The 17,125-nt window shown below is 33.6% G+C and overlaps 1 protein-coding gene across 9 annotated transcripts in view; it reads left to right on the forward strand.

Annotated features, from left to right (window-relative positions):
• KCNMA1 (potassium calcium-activated channel subfamily M alpha 1) overlaps positions 1–17,125 on the forward strand; it is a 444,410-nt gene that overhangs the window by 119,193 nt on the left and 308,092 nt on the right. For all 9 annotated transcript variants that reach the window (XM_085230132.1, XM_085230130.1, XM_085230131.1 and 6 more), the window contains one exon: positions 2,187–2,351. In XM_085230132.1, coding sequence (XP_085086258.1) covers positions 2,187–2,351 — 165 coding nt within the window. The remainder of the gene's footprint in view (positions 1–2,186; positions 2,352–17,125) is intronic.

Genomic DNA, 17,125 nt, shown 5'->3' on the forward strand with positions numbered 1-17,125 from the left:
TCAGTTTCTTATACAAGAAGAAGAGCTAATTACACGTCTCCTATTATGAAAACTGCATTAATACCCAGTATGAGCTTGTTCAGTGTATGCAAGTGTGTAGCCATTTGGGGCCCACATGCTTCACAGAAGAGGATTGTGAAGTAAAATCGGATGTGAAAAATTTACAGTCTAGAATACAAGCTTTAACAGTCACAAAAGGCAGATAAACTGGTGGGAAGAGAGAATTAAGTAGTGTGGAGCACATGTAATTTTTAACAAATCCATGGCAGTCTAACTGCTGCAGACTTGGGCTGGCAGCCAGAGCTGCCCCAGCCAGGACAGCAGGGAGCAGCCCCTGGTGTTCAGGTGCTGCTCTTGGGCCAGGATAGTGAGGGTTGGGATCAGCTCCAGTGATGAAGGACAGTTATGGGATGGCCAAGTTAATGCGCCCTGTTTGATGGTGCCTGTGGGGAGCTGAAGGCCCTCGTCTGTGATGCCATGGGTAGGGTGGGGAGGCCTCGGAGGAGGGGTCAGGGTCTTGGATATTGACTAAATATAAGTATTCTACTATTATGTTATTTTTCTAGTATTCTGTCTAAGCAATTAGCGCATTTCTGTAGGTTGTATTTCATAACTGAGTAAAGCTGCAGTATGTTTTCTTCAGTGCTGAGTGCAAAACATTTCATTAATTGTATCCATATTTATCAAAGAATGAGGTCCAGCTTTGCAAATACACAGTAGCTCTTATCTTTTATTATTTGCTTAGAAAGCACTAAATTACTCTTGTAACTGTGAGTAACTTGTTATAAACAGTATGGCTTTATCATGCTCATTGCTAGTAAGAAGACAGAGCCTATATTTCGAGTAGGAGAGTACCAGGCAAGGATCTGGCTAGATAATTGTGATGCAAAACTGAGGTTCTACAAAAAGAACTATTGGTCCCCATATTACATGTTTAGCACTGCTCCACTGCCTTTTGGCAGATTCAATGTAACTGCTTTATTAGTTCAGTACTGCTTTCAAGAAATGCCACTATACTTTTGACCACCTGTATCCTCAAGGTCGTCTCACAGCTGCAAATTATGACCTCAATAATTGTAGTATTCCTACGACAGTAATAATCACTCAACCAATGTCAAACATCTTTGCTTTTATAACAGGAGTCCCCAACAGGGTTGATGACAATATTTTTGCTTCTTAGTTGCCTATAGGAGAATGATCTATAGGCAAGATCTTTCAATATGTTTCTCTGTGCTGAGTTCTTGAAGTACTAATGTATATTCGTGTGCAGTTTGAGTGCTCAGTATTAGCTTAGCACAGAATTTTGCTGCCTCCCCTATGCTTTTCTTGTTTAATGTAACTTGTCTAGTATTTAGGAAGTCATTAGTATTATGCTGTCACCAAAAGCATGCTCATGGCAGTCTGATATTTGCATATGATCTGTTTTAAATGCTGTACAATCTAAACTGGCTTTTGCTGTCATTTCCCTTGATTTTTGTGCAGCATCCATGACTGTAGCACATAGTAAGCAGTTAAATCCTTGCTGCAGCATTTGTGAGAGACTGATCTGAATTCCAATGCGTGTGACTCATCAGTCAGCTTAGTGCAGCTGAGGCTCCTCTTTAATTTCTAGCTATCTGTTCTATGAGAGCCACTCAGTGTGATGTATTACACACTTTCATTGAAACACTGGTTCGATGATAGCATGGCAGCTCCCTGCAGATTCTCTGTGGCGTATTATTGTCTTGTTACATAATGCTTCTTAGTGAAGGCTTACCCAGATAATTAATTGTAATGATAGTAATTTAAAATTGTATGTATTTCATGTTCATACTTAGTATACACTGTTTTGAATTAATATATCAAACAGTCCTTCAGTATATGACTTAAATTCTTTTACATGTAGCTCTGTAAATGCATACAAGAGTCTTGGTGATTATGTTGCATGTAAGGAAGTAACACAGAGCATATTTGATGCCAAATATATGCATTTAGAGTTTAATGTAATGAGGAATATTTTCTGTTAGTCAAGCTCTTTACTGCTTATGGGGAGACATGGCTAAGGGAGTGCTCAATTTCATGTAGCAGAAATCGAGGAGGACTGTTTTGTTCATAGGTTTGTTCATAGCATTTCCTAGCAATAACTCTATATTGACTTCAATTGTCAAACTGTTAAACATTAACAAACCCAAACACTTATTTTGCAGGAGGCCCAGAAGATCAATGGTGGTGGAGATACGCAGGCAGATGGGGCCTGCAAACCAACAGATGAAAAAGAGGAGAATGTGGCAGCAGAAGTGGGATGGATGACCTCTGTGAAAGACTGGGCAGGAGTCATGATATCTGCCCAGACACTAACTGGCAGAGTACTTGTAAGTTTTCTGGTTTTTTTTTCTACTCTTGTATTTTAAAGAACATTTGCTATAAAACGCTGTGTACCAGAATTAGTGGAGGACTTGTTGATTTGTTGCAGCAGCATTGAATCAAGACCAATTTTCTTTGTTAGAAGTAAAATAGCAGACTAATGCCCACTGCAAAGATAAGCAGAGATAACAAGTAAGGAATGGTCTTTTCTATCACAGCTTCAGAGTGATCTCCTACCTCAACCTATTTCAGTATTCTGACACCATGATTCTGAGTTCTGAAGACTAAGCTTAGTAAATTCATATTATATGACAGAACTATAGGCTTATTTTGTCTGGCAGTTTTCTTTAGAAAATTAGAAAAATTCCATTCTGTTAGCAAAAATGGAAGCCGACTTGGAAAATAAGTATAAAGATATATGTAGATTGTGGTCAGAACTGTAAACCTGAGACACATTTGAACTAGACATGCAGTGGGATTTGCGGTACTTCTAAAAGACAGAAGTGAATTCATGTTCTCCTGATCTCTTCTATGAACTTAACAAATATTTTTATTATGAAGCAGTTATGTATCAGATAGAGTCACAAATAGTGATGACATGAAATTTAAAGTTCTGGTAAAAACCTAACAGGTTTTCACTTTATTTGAATATAATTATTTTATGGCCTTGTCAAATCATACCTAATTGAAAGAGTTTTCTGTGGAATTCACAGGAGATGTCACCTGTGTAATTTTTTATTGTTGATAAAAAGCAAGTACTTACTAGCAAATAGCTGAAGTGTTTTAAATCCCATTTAAAATTTGTGTAATCCCAGAGGTTCTTTAACTAGGTTGGGTTAAAATGAAAACAGAATTTTTGTCCGTGGCTAGTTTTCTTAAGAAATATTTTATTGTGAGTCAGATCTTTTCTATTAAGTATTTATTTAGTGGTGGGAATGAAAGTGTAAGACAGCAAATAAATTGTTAATTCTAATCAAGTCCTTTGTACCCAAAAGTTTAGGTGGCTTAATGGCTATTGTCTTATTTAGTTGTGCAATTACATTATTTTCATTATTTTTTCCTAACAAAGTACATCCTGCTGATTTGCTTATGTTAACTGAGGACTTTTATCAATAGGTTGAAATAGTGTTCCAGTGCTATATGCGCTATAATGCATAAATAGCATTATATATCTCTTCAGGGTCAAACTGAGGTATTGATCATCTTATGAGAAGCAGCAATTGATCATTTGCATGTTTTTTTGACATCTTTATTATTAAAAATAACAAATCTTAGAGCTAAACTTCTTTTTGTAGTTCAAGTACTATGGTTAGATCATGAAAAACCAGTCTTTTGCTACTGACTATGCATTCAGAAACTAGTCAATATTGTTTTTAGTGAAGTATATGTGAGCACAAATACAAACCAACTGTTAAGGCCAAAACATAAAATATAAAACACATATTACTTTGTATTTTTATTTAAGATGGTGGGAGAACTTGTTCAATTCCATTTGATTGTGCTTATTTCTTTTTGGTTAACATCTTATACTTACAATTTACCACTGAATTTTAAAAGGTACGTTTTTATTTCCAGTTCTATTTGCAGTCAGCTGAGCAGTCATTGAGCAGATTACTTCAGAGAGTATATATCTAAATTCTTCTCACATGTAACAGCAGCTACTGTACACTTACAAATTCAGCTAAGCAGCTGAGAAAAAAGTGGCAGACTATGGGACCTACTAGTTAATTTTGGTTAGTTGAGAAAATGAGTGATATTTATTTTAACACACCAGTTTCAGGATGTGAATTGGTAGGATTTAAGTTTTGGAAGACCATTTTCAAAATTAACATTAACTGTTCATTAAAATTTACATTGTGGTTATATATGCTGAAGATTAACTGCTTCAGTGAATGTGCTAAAGAGAGTTTTCTCATTATTTGTAGATATAACATATTGCTAAGTCAAGTTAATATTATTTATCAAATATTGTTTGAAAAGACTATTACTTATGAATTTCTTCTAACTTAACACAGTCTGTTCCTACTGGCTATTATATTTCTGAATCAATTGTGGGTTATTTTTTCCCCTGGAGAATGAGCTAGTGGCTTTAAAGTACTATGGAATCAAAATCGTATGAGGCATCTATAGATACAGAAATTATAGAACGTTTTTACACTGTGAGATTTTAAAGTCAATCTTTGCACATCTGTTAGTGCTTTAGGAACTTAAATTCTATATTTGACGTTTCAAAAACATTTGTACTTGAAGGAATATTTACAGTACTCAGCTTCATCTGAAGGCTGGGTTTTGGAAGTATCATAAAGATTGGAAAAGATCACTAAGATCACCTAGTCCAGCTGTCAACACATCATCACCATGCTCACTAAACCATCTCCCTCAGTGCCACATCTACCCGTTTATTGAACAAGTCCAAAGACAGTGATTTCACTACTTTCTTGGCAGCCTGTTCCAATATTCGAGCAATTTAAAGCCATTGTCTCTCACTGCTAGTTATGTGGGAGTGCTTAAAACAGACTTCCATGTCAGACACCATTGTGTCAGACTGCTCCTTTGCTGCCATCTGTCTCACAGCAACAAAATTTAACAATACTGGTGGGAAGGTTCAGCCTCTGCTGCCTTACCACCAACATCTGCCTCTGATGTCTTGGGCCAACAAAATAAAATAGGCGGCATTGCTTTTGGAGTAGCCTTTGTAAATAAGAATTTTATATACTTTTAAAAAATGTGTCCATATTTAATTCTATAAGCAAATCATGTAAGAACACTGTAATTGAACTCATGTAGTGCTGTTTGTAGGCAATGGCATAAATCTAAATTAGATAAAAGTAAAAATTCAGGGAGATTCTGATTTACTTTGAAGTACTACAGTATAATGCAGTAGATGATGGAAGTATCAGATACAAATTCCTGAGGTAGGCTTCTCAAATAAGAATCAGAACCATTCATAATTAATCTGTACAATCAGGAAATTAGAGATGTTTTTGCTTCCTGAAATTAGTTTTTTTTTTTTTTTTAATCATTCAAGTAAGAAGAAAAAGACTTCCTTAATTAAGTAATTTAAAGTGCATGATATACAAGGGAAAGCTATAAGTATACCATTGAAGTTACTACAGATTAATCTAGGACACAGTTGAGGGCTTTCCTTTAAACCAAGAAATAAAATCATTAGTTTAATTGTGAGATATAAATGACAGAGCAAATTGCTATTTTCTTGCATTTAAACACATGACATGTAAATGCATAGCAGAGAAAGGAGCTTTACATATCTGTCTAGTGCTGAGTGCCATGTGGTGGTTTAGCATGCTGCCTGGACTCACAGTAACAGAAACAGGCAAATTTGTGTTAAACTGGAATGCTTGAAGTTTAGTTTTTTTTGTTGCTGTCTAATAAAGATGTCTTAAATTGGCTGCATTGTTAGAAAAAAGGAGAATAAAAACCTTCAGAAGAAAAATAAAGGGTGAAGCATGGGCAAATAGTGGCAGTAATATAATAATGAAGTTATTTTGTTAGAAGACTGTTTAGGTTTCTTTCTTAATGTTCTTAATTCTTAATAACTACATTAACTTCCTAAAGAAGAGGAAGAGCTCATGTGAAGGGCTTTCTTGACTTGAATTAAAAGGTTTCCCAGTATGCATTCAAAATGAAACAGGAAGTTTCTATAAAACGAATTGATTGGACCAAATAGTTGTTGCTGAATTCTGTTCATCTATCATAAAAGACCAGGAGTCTTTTTTTTTTTTAATTAATTTAATTTATTTATTTTCTGATCTGGATGCCTTGTGTGTTCAGAGGATGAAAAGTGCAAGTCTCGGTAATATTTTGTCAAGATAGAGCAAAGTTTTGAGATTAGTAATAAAATTTGTAACTGGGCTTTGCTTGGCAGAGGGTCTCGTTTGGTGAGGTTTAAACATCAGATTTTCTTAGAAATCAGTGTCAAAACTTAAGAATGTGATTAAAATTCTGAATCAAAGCCCTCCAGCTCAACAGAGAATGCACTATGTTTTTACTAAAAAAAAAATAATCTAGATTTCTGAGTGGACTTCTGAAGAACTGTTAAAAATGTTATAAAGCTTCACTGCTTGTTCAGTGGAAGAGTGGTGCATTTCTGTGACTATGAAAATTTTAACCAGTCATATTTTGCAATTTCATTATAATTATCATGTTTTAATATGTTTCTGAAATACAAGTAAATATACAGCATTCTTGCTCAAGCAAGCATTATTAAACATCAGTTATTTTTCCTTCAAGAAGCATGTTTCGTCTTTCAATGTGTTATAAAGAGGATCTTTATAGAAAAAAGGCAAATAAGAGTACCCTTGTCAGAAGGGGGAAAAAAAAAAAAAGCATGCATGAAGCAATGGAGTGAAAAATACCTTCTTTTTCTTAAATGTTTATATTCAGAAGAATGGTTTGAGAGCTGGTATAGTGTTTTTTTGTAGGGAAAAAAAAAAAAAAAGCAAGAATAATTGCAATACATTTTCCTGGAAAGAAGTTTAAGTATGCAAAGTACTGTTTGATTCTTTTTTAGGATATTTTTACAGCCTGCTTCACTCTTTCTACTTTTTTCTTTTTTCTGAAGAAGATTCAATTTTTTTTTCTCATTAGATAAAAAAAAGCCAACTACCTCTTGCAGTAAGTTACAGTTGCCTAGCAGCCAAAGTCAAATTTAACAGCATAGAATTTTTTTGGTGTTTCTCTGTGTTTCCAAAGGCAGTTTCCAAAGACAGTATCAGCTATTATACTAGATTTGCAGAGCAGGAAGAGAAGTATTAGTTGGTATCTGACATCACAGAATTTGAAGTTCAACATACTTTCTCCATGGCAAATAAAGTTTTTTTTTGTAAATTTTGGTCTTTTTCTTTCCAGTGTGGGATCCTATCATTCATGAGTCCTCTGCAACTGAACTTTTTGTGGAATTAACAGATTTATTTATTTATTTTGCTGGGCATCTGTAATGTTCTTATGATGTACTTACATTCTTGGATAATAGGATTTGTTTTGCAATCTACTGGTTAAGTCATGACAATTTTTCTTAGCTAATTAAAGAAAGTTTAGTGCAAGCTCTGCATAATTTGGCAAAAATATATAGAAAATAATTTTTGTTTTCAAAGGAAATGCCACCTTTCCCCCCTTTTTGTTTTTTACTTTTTATTTTTTATTTTTACAAAGTATAGGGAAGGAAGCATTTTTGGCACAGGCAGGAGCCATGTGATGCCCCATGTTTTCACTGTTTTTTTCATTTGTTTATTGAACCAAAATCCATATCAAGACTCACTTTGAAAAACTAATAAAATCATTTACAAAAGCTAAAACAAAATTAGTTTTTCTTCGCATGTATTCAAAATTTTTCAAAGTGTTCATTAAAGATTTTTTACAAAGTTTACTGTCATCGTGTTTGAGGATAGAGAATATTATTCTTTTTTCTGCTTGGTACTGTATCTATTTCCAGTTTGTAGTGTAAAACTGAGATTCAGGACTCTTGAACTTTTCAGGAGTGTTATAATAAGTGATCTAATTACATTTACCATTACTTTCTCTATGTGTCTCTGAGCATGCCAGAAAAATAAATAGATGCTAATATATATATGTACAGCTATCTCTTAAGACAGATGACTGTATTTTATGTAAAGTAAAAGCTAAAGGATATAATAATTACCTTAATGTGTGGAAATCAGTAGCACTTTCATACCCATGGTAGCAAGTAGGTGGCAGATGAATTTCAGTGTGTGTAAATATATATGGCAATGAATCAAGGAAAATAATTCCCAAACCCCTAAAGAATGTAGACTTAGCAGGTTAGGAAGCTTTTATGAAGACTGGATACAAAGCTACTGAGAATGTATCTATCTGTATTTTAGTGCAGCTGCACAGATCTATTATTTGCGTGTTTATTCCACTTCTCTTATGCTCTTTAGGGATAGTTTGGATTTTGCATCTCACTATTGAGAAGTGAGTTTAACTGTTTGTTTAGTTATTTTTAATGTTTGTTAGCTCTTGGTGGCACATAAATCCAAGAGATGTCTTCTAGATTAGTTTAATCTCCTATGAAAGTGATTTCCTAGGCTTTCAAAGGAGGAGGTACAGTGCTTCTCCATTTGAGTTCTTACTGAAAGATAATGGAATACAGTAGGAAGTGTTGAGTAAGTCTTGCTGGTTTCCTTGGTAACTGCAGGTTGCTTAACTACATTTATGCATTTTCTTGTTTTCTGCCTATTTATTTATTATTGACAATACCACGGATTGTTTTGTTGGGTTTCTGCTTCAAACTGATGGATGTGCTTATGCCCACAGACCTGTGGGAGTGAAAATTCTATTATAATACACTTTTCTTTAGAGTTGGACTTTTCAACTTTGCAGTGTTAACTACAGCATTTATGGTTGTCAGTACACCTTCAGATGACCACCACGTTGTCTTTATTAGAAACTCTCATAATTAAAAAAAAAAAAAAAGAAAAAAAAAAGGGAGAAATTGGAAAAAGTGTTGGAAATGTAGTGGTTAAAACTAAATTAATTAAAACAAGAATATGCAAATTTCTAGTATGGAACGATGTCTAGGACAAATAAATTACTTTAGTTACTTTAGTTACTTTTAGTTACTAGCTTTCTTTCAGTGTTAATCTCTGCCATTCTTGATCTCTTTTTCTGTCTTCCATGGAGTATATGGATAAATAAACATAAATAGTATTTTCTTCTCATTTTACTGATTTTAAGTAGTGCTATGTGAAGGTGGATTGGGTGAGCATCAGGTAAATGCACATGTTAGAATCAAATCAAGAATAGGATATGCTTTTTGTTTATAATAAAATGACTTAAATTGTACTGAGAACTGGACCTAAAACCATTCATTTGAATTCGTAGTTCAGAAAATGAAAAATATAGAAACAGAAATTTAAGTATATACATCAGATACAATTCAGAAATAAAGATCTTAAAATGACTTTTGTAGTGTTCCTGTCACTTTATAGCTTCTACTATGGGAGTTACCTACTGTAAACGTGACTTTGGAAACTTTGTGTTTACTGCAGATTATTCTGTGCCTTCTAGATAGATGGCCTTGATTATAGCATCAGTTACAATACTATTATAAAGCATAAGACTTTTTCCCACAGTGGGAATAAGTAAACTCTACTGACGCTTTTGAAATTTACTGCCTTTTTTTCTCCTAAATTAAGATACCTGAGGGATTCTATCATTACAATGAGGAATAGCAAACACAGTTGCAAATCATGTTGTGTCAAGTATTTAATATTATTCAAAGAGAAATATTGATAGGAATCACTTTGAGAAAAAGTCAAGAACGTGGTCAGCATTTGGACTTTTAGAGCATGGCTTAGTAGTTAAAACTGGCTTAGGTAAGCTAGTGCTGAAGAGGATATGTACTGTTATGCAAGTCTTTATTGTTGAAAAATATTGGTAATACTTTATGATTACATTAATGTCAAACACAGCTTAGGAAAATTCCTTGCTAATTCTTTCTTGAAGGCAGCAAAGAGGAAAGTACATAAATTCAGATTTTTCTCATTATAGTATTATGTTGCATTGTCTTGATAAAACTGGTGTAGAGTAAATTTTGCTTCCACCTATGGGACATTTAAAATAGTTAGATATTGGACAAAAAGGTATGGACACATATATTGCAAGTGAAGCATATTTGTAAAACTCTCGAGAGACACTGTGATCTCTGATGCAAAGGGCTGCTGTAATGATGCAGTTAATAATACTGTTTAATATATTTCTTCCTACATTTAGCATACTTACTAAAATTGTGCTTGTAATCAAAAATAAAACACTGATGAGACAATGAATGATTTTGAATATGTTTCTGCTTAAATTCTTGTGCAGCTTTACCACCAGTGTGTTGTTCAGAGGTGTGGAATAAACTGCTTAACTCGTGATATTAAAATAATCTGCATTTCAGTGTTTAACACAAAATAGTATTTTATGTCCATACAGAGTACAGAATATCAAAGTTAGTCTCCTTTTATGTCTTACATATTCAGTATATTCTTTGTAACTGTTGTTTGATAGTTACTGGAATCTGCAAGCTTCCCAAGAATAGTTTTCTATGTATTCTAATCGACTTCAGAAGTTCTACATGATTTCTTAAATGTGCATTACTTGTGCACAGGAGAATCCTCTCTGGTGTAATTAATGTTTAGTTGCAGCTCCAAATGCTGCAGAAAGACAACTTGACAACTTACCACTAAAGCTGCTGGAAGTCCCACTTTTCCTGTGAAGTCTAGTGTCTCTCCTGCTGCTGGAGGAATAGTATGCCACTCAGATGGGATGAGTTAAAGTGCTGGATACTGGCATACAGATCTTGCTGACTTAATATTAAACTGAGTATGTGGAATGCGTGTCTGAGGTATTAATGAACATTAATGTGGTCAGCTATCTGGGCTGATAAGGTAATGTCTGCAATGCAAATCCATGTCTTGAAGTGGGGGAGGAAGACAGTAGTTAGAGAATCACTGACTGTGATCATGGGATGGGGTTTTCAAAACTAAATGAAGCAGAGTAAGTATAGAGTAGAAAAGGAAACATTTGGATTCTCTGACTCTTTGTGGAGCTTAACGTTTTGATTTAAAACATGGTGTGATTATTAGTGATTAGAATGTTGATGCCACATAAGGAATGAAAATGCAATATGGAACCTGATCTTGCTTTCCATACATTTATTCTTCACTGCATACAAACTGTGTCATCTAGTGCTGTCAGATGCCCACAGTCCTCTCATTGAAAATCATGCGACTCCTACGTACTGTTAAGAAAACAATTTATGTCTCTTAGGCTAAAATCTTGCAAAAATTTCCTCTGTAGAGATGAGTAGATTTAGTTAGCCATCTGATTATTGTGATACACAAAATGTGATACTGTCATGAGCCTTCTGAAAAGTCAGTCATTATATTTATTTGCATAACATGCATTCTGAAGATGCTAAACATACCTTGAGAAAAGAACAGCCATGTATCTTGGTAACAAGAAATAATATGTTGTCTGCAAGATAGTGTTAATGAAAAATGTTTGCAACATCTTTGTGAGCTGTTTAGTTTTATAATTTGTTCTTTTTAAACCTACTCCTCCTGAAGAAAAAATAGGAGAAAATGAAGTCTCGCCACATTAAGTTTGGCTGCCTTGTTTTCAAATTTTAAATCTGTCCAAACCAGGTTAAGGTAAAACGTTATCTGGAGAATTTTGAAGTGGAGGAATCTCTTCAGCTTCCCTTTGGAACGTATCTTCTACTCAGGCTTTCTATCTGACAAATATTTCACACATAGTGCAAAAACAAAATTGCATTAATTTAAGAAATTGCTGGAGTCTATAAATGAAAAATATGTTAAAGAAAAATGATATTTGAGTTTGCTTCTCAGTTTCACTTTACAGCTGAATCCTTACACCGTGAGAGGAAGGAAAAGACTGGTCAGGGAAGGAGGCTGGCATTCAAATTCAGACTGCTCTTTTTCATTAAAATTTAATAACAGAGAACCATTAGGGCAGCTGTTGTATGCATATTTTGAGTTGTCATTAGAATGGCTGGACAGTGCTGCATGTTACCATTTAGCTGCATGCTGTAATTTAGCAACCATGCATATGTAAACAGAACCTGGTACGATCAGGTTTTTTTTTTTTGTTTGTTTGTTTGTTTTTTGTTTAGCTAAATAAATAAGATAATTTTACTTGAAGCAATACAAACAAATACAACTGAATTGTCATATTCTCTAGGTTCTCAAATGTACATTTTCGATAACTAATCCCAGGTACAGAAAAGTGCATTCAGCAGGATCTTTCTTGAATATAGCATCAATTTGCTATTTGCTCTTTTCTTTTTTCCTTTTTCATTTTTTTTCTTCCATAAACTAAATCTTTTTTCCTTATCTCTAAAAAGGCCTGAGCAAATTGATATGCCTAAAAATTTATTTCCTTGAATATGACAAAGCTGTACTCTGTCATGAAGTCTTAAAATTTTTAAAGGATTGTTAAATATTACTGAAAAGAGAGCTGCAAATCCAGTCTTTAAATTGAAGGTTGTTTGAAAATAATATCTTGTGAGATTTCTGTTTCATGAAGTACAGCATAGCTGCTCAACAAGCTATTCTTCACTCTTTCTGAAGTACATAAGAATTGGAAATTCTTGTTTTACAAAACAGTAACATAAATCAGCATGTTAAAATAAATGGTTAGCATGTTGCACTAACAGAAATATGTCTGAAAATTCTATAGATACTTTTCTATCAAACACTAGAAAATTATTTCCCTCTGGATTACTTTTAAGATTGACCTTTTTTTCTCTCACATTAAACATTGCAAAGCTGTTTTGATTAGTTGATCAGAAACATCAGTGTAAGGTTTTTTACTCCGCTAGAGTATGTTTGCAGGTCCAAAATATTTTTCTGGCCTGTATGGTTGCATCTGTGTAATATAAATTTCTGTCCTATTCTTGTAAATTTGTCTATCTCTCTATATATAGATAGATACTTATTATATCTACATGTCTGTGTATGAATTATTTTTATTTCCACATTTGCCAACTGAAGATGGCATAAATTCATGTATCAACATATTATTCCACCGTGCAGGCTCTTTTCCCTGGTGTTTTAGTTCTGCATTTCTGCTTTTTATCTTTTCTGGTCCTGAGAGGTGCAGATAGATAAACAATCTGAATTTTTCCTTGCCATTCAGTCCATTAGACTCATTATGTATTCACTTCTGGAAAGAGCCTTGGGCATCAACACTAGTTGCTCATGGCCTCTTTAGAACTGATGGCTCTTGACATGAAAGACCTATTTTTTTAATGATGCAGCTCTATTGCTAATCCAGAACATCAATTTTGCTTCTACAAATGAAAAATCTGCTATATGAGATCTTTTCTTAAGAGAATATATCTTGTAGTAAAACAAAACAAAACAAACAAACAACAACAAAAAAACAAAAACAACAACAAAAAAGAAAAAGCAGAGTCTGTCTTTATAGTTTTTCTAAAACTTCAATTTATATTACTAGTAGAGAATTAATCATGAGTTGATTCACTGATACGAAGTTATGAAAATAAGTAGAAGCTGAAGTTTGAAAAATTTTGATTTGCCACAGAGTAAGCATTGGATTGAAACAGTCTTCTGCTTTATCTTATCAGGTATACTAAATAATTCTGACATTAAATGTTTCCACTTATAAGGGAATCTTCAGCATTCTAATATTTGGGGAGATGATTGAAAAAGCCTGGAAAATTAATCCTATTAATCCCACTTCTATAATTAGTATGCTAATCACTAACAATTTTACTACCTTCTATTTAGGTCTCATTTACAGGCACATGATTAAAAGCTTTGGAATCCTCTTTCCCACTGTGCTGTAGAAAAGGTTGAATATTTCATCAGTATTGACTTCGCATGGATATTGGTGCTGAGATTGTTGCCAAAGAATTTTGTTTAATTATTTAGGTGTTTATATAATTTAAAAAATATGTATCATAAATATACTTTGAAAATATAATGTCGTCTCTGAAGCGTCTTCACTGCAAATTAATCATCACAGTTTGTTATGATTTACAAAGTTAGAATACCAAAACTAAAAAGCTTTCCTAAAGAAAGCCAGACAGTATCTGGCTGAACTATTTTGAGTATCCACTTGTAAAGAAATGTGTCAATTAAAACATTAGATACAGATGTGTAAAAATAGATAGTTTTTGTCTTTGGTTACTGCCAATGTGCTTAGATTACCCCAAGGGTAAACCCTTGTGACTTTCATAAAAATGAACTAACATGTTGCTATGAAAATGATTCTAAAAATCCATTGAGTTAATTGGATGATTAGCCATTGAATGATTTAAATATTTTTTGCATTTTTGTTTCATTGGTATTAAACATTGGTATTTTTAACCCCCCCAAACTTTTTATGTATTTCAGAATGGTTATTCCCTTTTTGATCTCATAATTGTTAAAAAAAGTCCTTTCATTTGATTAGTAACACAAAAAGAAGAAACTTTTGAAGACATTGCTGATATACACATTCCGATTTCTTTAACCAACAAAATTTTGAGACCATTGATTTGTTAAAATCTTGTTTGGGCTATCTTGTTTGCCCAGAACTAAGGAAGGGAAAATGTAGTGTAATCGCTTCCATGTGTTTTTAAAATTTTTATTCAGTTATCTCTTTGAAGCAATTAATCATCATTTGATATTGTTGGTTCCAGAGTTCAACATTTCCAAGATTTCTTCGCAGACAATGACAGCCAGAATTGTGTGAGGACTGAATATGTAATTGCCTTTAAAATACAGTACAGAGAGATTTTGGATAGGCATTCGTAAAGGCATGTGTTTACTCTGGATGCTATTATATTTCTCTAGACTTCAATATTTTTGTTATCTTAGTGAGCATTTCAAAGAGTTTGTTTAGTGCTAAAATAAGGCTAGCCTTCTGTTCCTTCAAATCTTATAATCTGGTACAAATTTAAGCACAGTAATATGAACTGCTAGCTGTATCTAAGGATGGCAAAAAGTTACTCTGAAGTTACAGTTCCTTTACAAGATTTGTAAACTCTGCTTGTGTGTTTACTGGGAAGTAGAAACACACAATATGTGAAACTTGAGAAGCTGTAACTTTTTGCTATCCTCTCTCATTTTAAATAAGGTAAAAATAATTAAAAAAAAACAACACACTTATTTCTATTATAGAATCATATAATGGGTTAGGATAGAAGGGACCTTAAAGATCATTTAATTCCAATCCCTTGCCATGGCAGGCAGAAGGTCCTTTACTTCTTTTATGGCTGCAGGAAGATATGCACATCTTTTCTTTCTGAAAATACCAAATTTACTATTATTTCCTTCCTGTGAATGGTATGATGTTCTTCAGTTTTCCTGATGAAATGCATAATTATATTGAAGAAAAATGTAATTCATAATTATATTGAAGGTTTAGACTTTAAATGAAGTGACACTAGATGCTTCCTGATAGTCTATTATGAGTCTTGGAGGTTGGGTTAGTTTCAGCTCTAGAAACATGTAAAAATAGAAGTGATATCGTTTAACACTGTGTATGAATGAATATTGAACAGCAACCAAAAAATTATCTAAAACGAGAGTTTCACATGGGAAACTTTGATTATATGTGAATGTGTGTAGTTAGTATTTATACCTCTTTACTTTTGTACTAGGAGCAAAATATTATTGACAGTTTATTTCCTTTATTTAGACAAGACCTCCTGTGGTCACAGCAGAGAGGGACAATCCCTTCCCTCGTCCTTCTTGCTGGTTGCCCCTCTTTTGATGCAGTCCAGGATCCACCGGCCTATTGGGCTGCAAGAGAAATCTGCTGGCTCACGTCAAGCTTTTCACCCACCAGAACTGCTGAATTCTTTCTTCACGGCTGCTCTCAAGCAGTTTTCTCCCAGTCTGTACATATATGCAGCACTTTACTTGACTTGTTGAGTCTCTTTATGTTCAAGTAGGCCTACTTTTCAGGCTTGTCCAGGTTTCTTTAGATGGCATCTCTTCCTCTTATATTATACTATTTAACATTTTATTGGTGATGAATCTTTTCCTCGTGGCCTTGTTCTCTTGCATTATGGTAACTGTTGGAGTTAGCTCTCTTGACAGAATTTTCTGGTACAAGTAAGATGTGCGTTGTTTTCACCTTAATGTAGTTTCTACTAAATTTTAAGTTGTGTATATACCTGAAGGTTAAAATTTCAGAGTCCAATTTGTGCTGGCAAATATACATCGTGCCATGGGGTGTAACAGTAATATAGGAATAAAAGGGCCCAGGAGATGAAATGACTTATTTTGCATATGTTCTTTTCAGTCTTTGTTACTGGACAAGGTACAAATGAATCCTCCTTTTCTGCAATGCAAAGAACTGCCACTTTTCAAAATAAGATATTACTTTGCCTAATATTTGTTTATATATATTATAAAGACACACTTGTATATATATGAAAACCCTTGACCTATATTTGTGTACTTATACTATAAGTAGACAGTTACAATTTTAACATTGATTCATAGTAAGGAATACAGTTCAGTGTAGTTGAAAATATATTCCTCATACATTATTTTTTAACTTTAAACCATGTAACGATATTACCCTGAGAACCAGTTCATTGTTTCATTTTAAACTCTCTGCATAGAAAAGAGTGGCTGGGGTATGTCTGTTATGGTAAGAACTTAACTTAAAGTACTGTTAAAACACAGCCAAGTATTATAAAAAGAAATGTTATAATACATGTCTTTAATGCTAGGAAAAAGAAATAGAAATCCTAAACCATGTACATTTAACTGTCAGAATTTTTCACACGTTATTTCAATTATCTTTCCCTGCTTACTTTGCATTAGAAAAAAACGGTGTGATACCTTGTGAAAATGCTTAAAAATAGGTTAGAAGGAAAAAAACCCAAAAAACAAAGGAACTGTGAGACAAAAATTTTCAAAGAGTAACTTAATATTTTTTTCTAGCTTCTAGGTGGAATTTGGAAAAGCCCTTTCCTTCTTAAAGACAAACCAGACTTTATCAGAAGTAGTGAGTCCTGCCCACCTTACAAGAAATTCAGTGACAAGTATATGAATATGCATATCATAAATGTAAAACTAATAATGGGGTATTTCTGAAAGTAAGATGAATAGACTTTAGAGTTAGAAAAAGTTGGCTGCCACAATCCTCTAGGGAATTTTCTGGACTGAAGGTCAGATGCTGCTTAATAGAAATGAAGTCCTGTCAAAACTCTGCTTGTTAGGCTTTCCCCTTGGCATGACCAGATATGCACATACATTTTATATCAAATGTT

This window comes from Meleagris gallopavo, chromosome 8, assembly GCF_905368555.1.
Source record: "Meleagris gallopavo chromosome 8, MGAL_WU_HG_1.1, whole genome shotgun sequence".
NCBI classification, from domain to species: domain Eukaryota; kingdom Metazoa; phylum Chordata; class Aves; order Galliformes; family Phasianidae; genus Meleagris; species Meleagris gallopavo.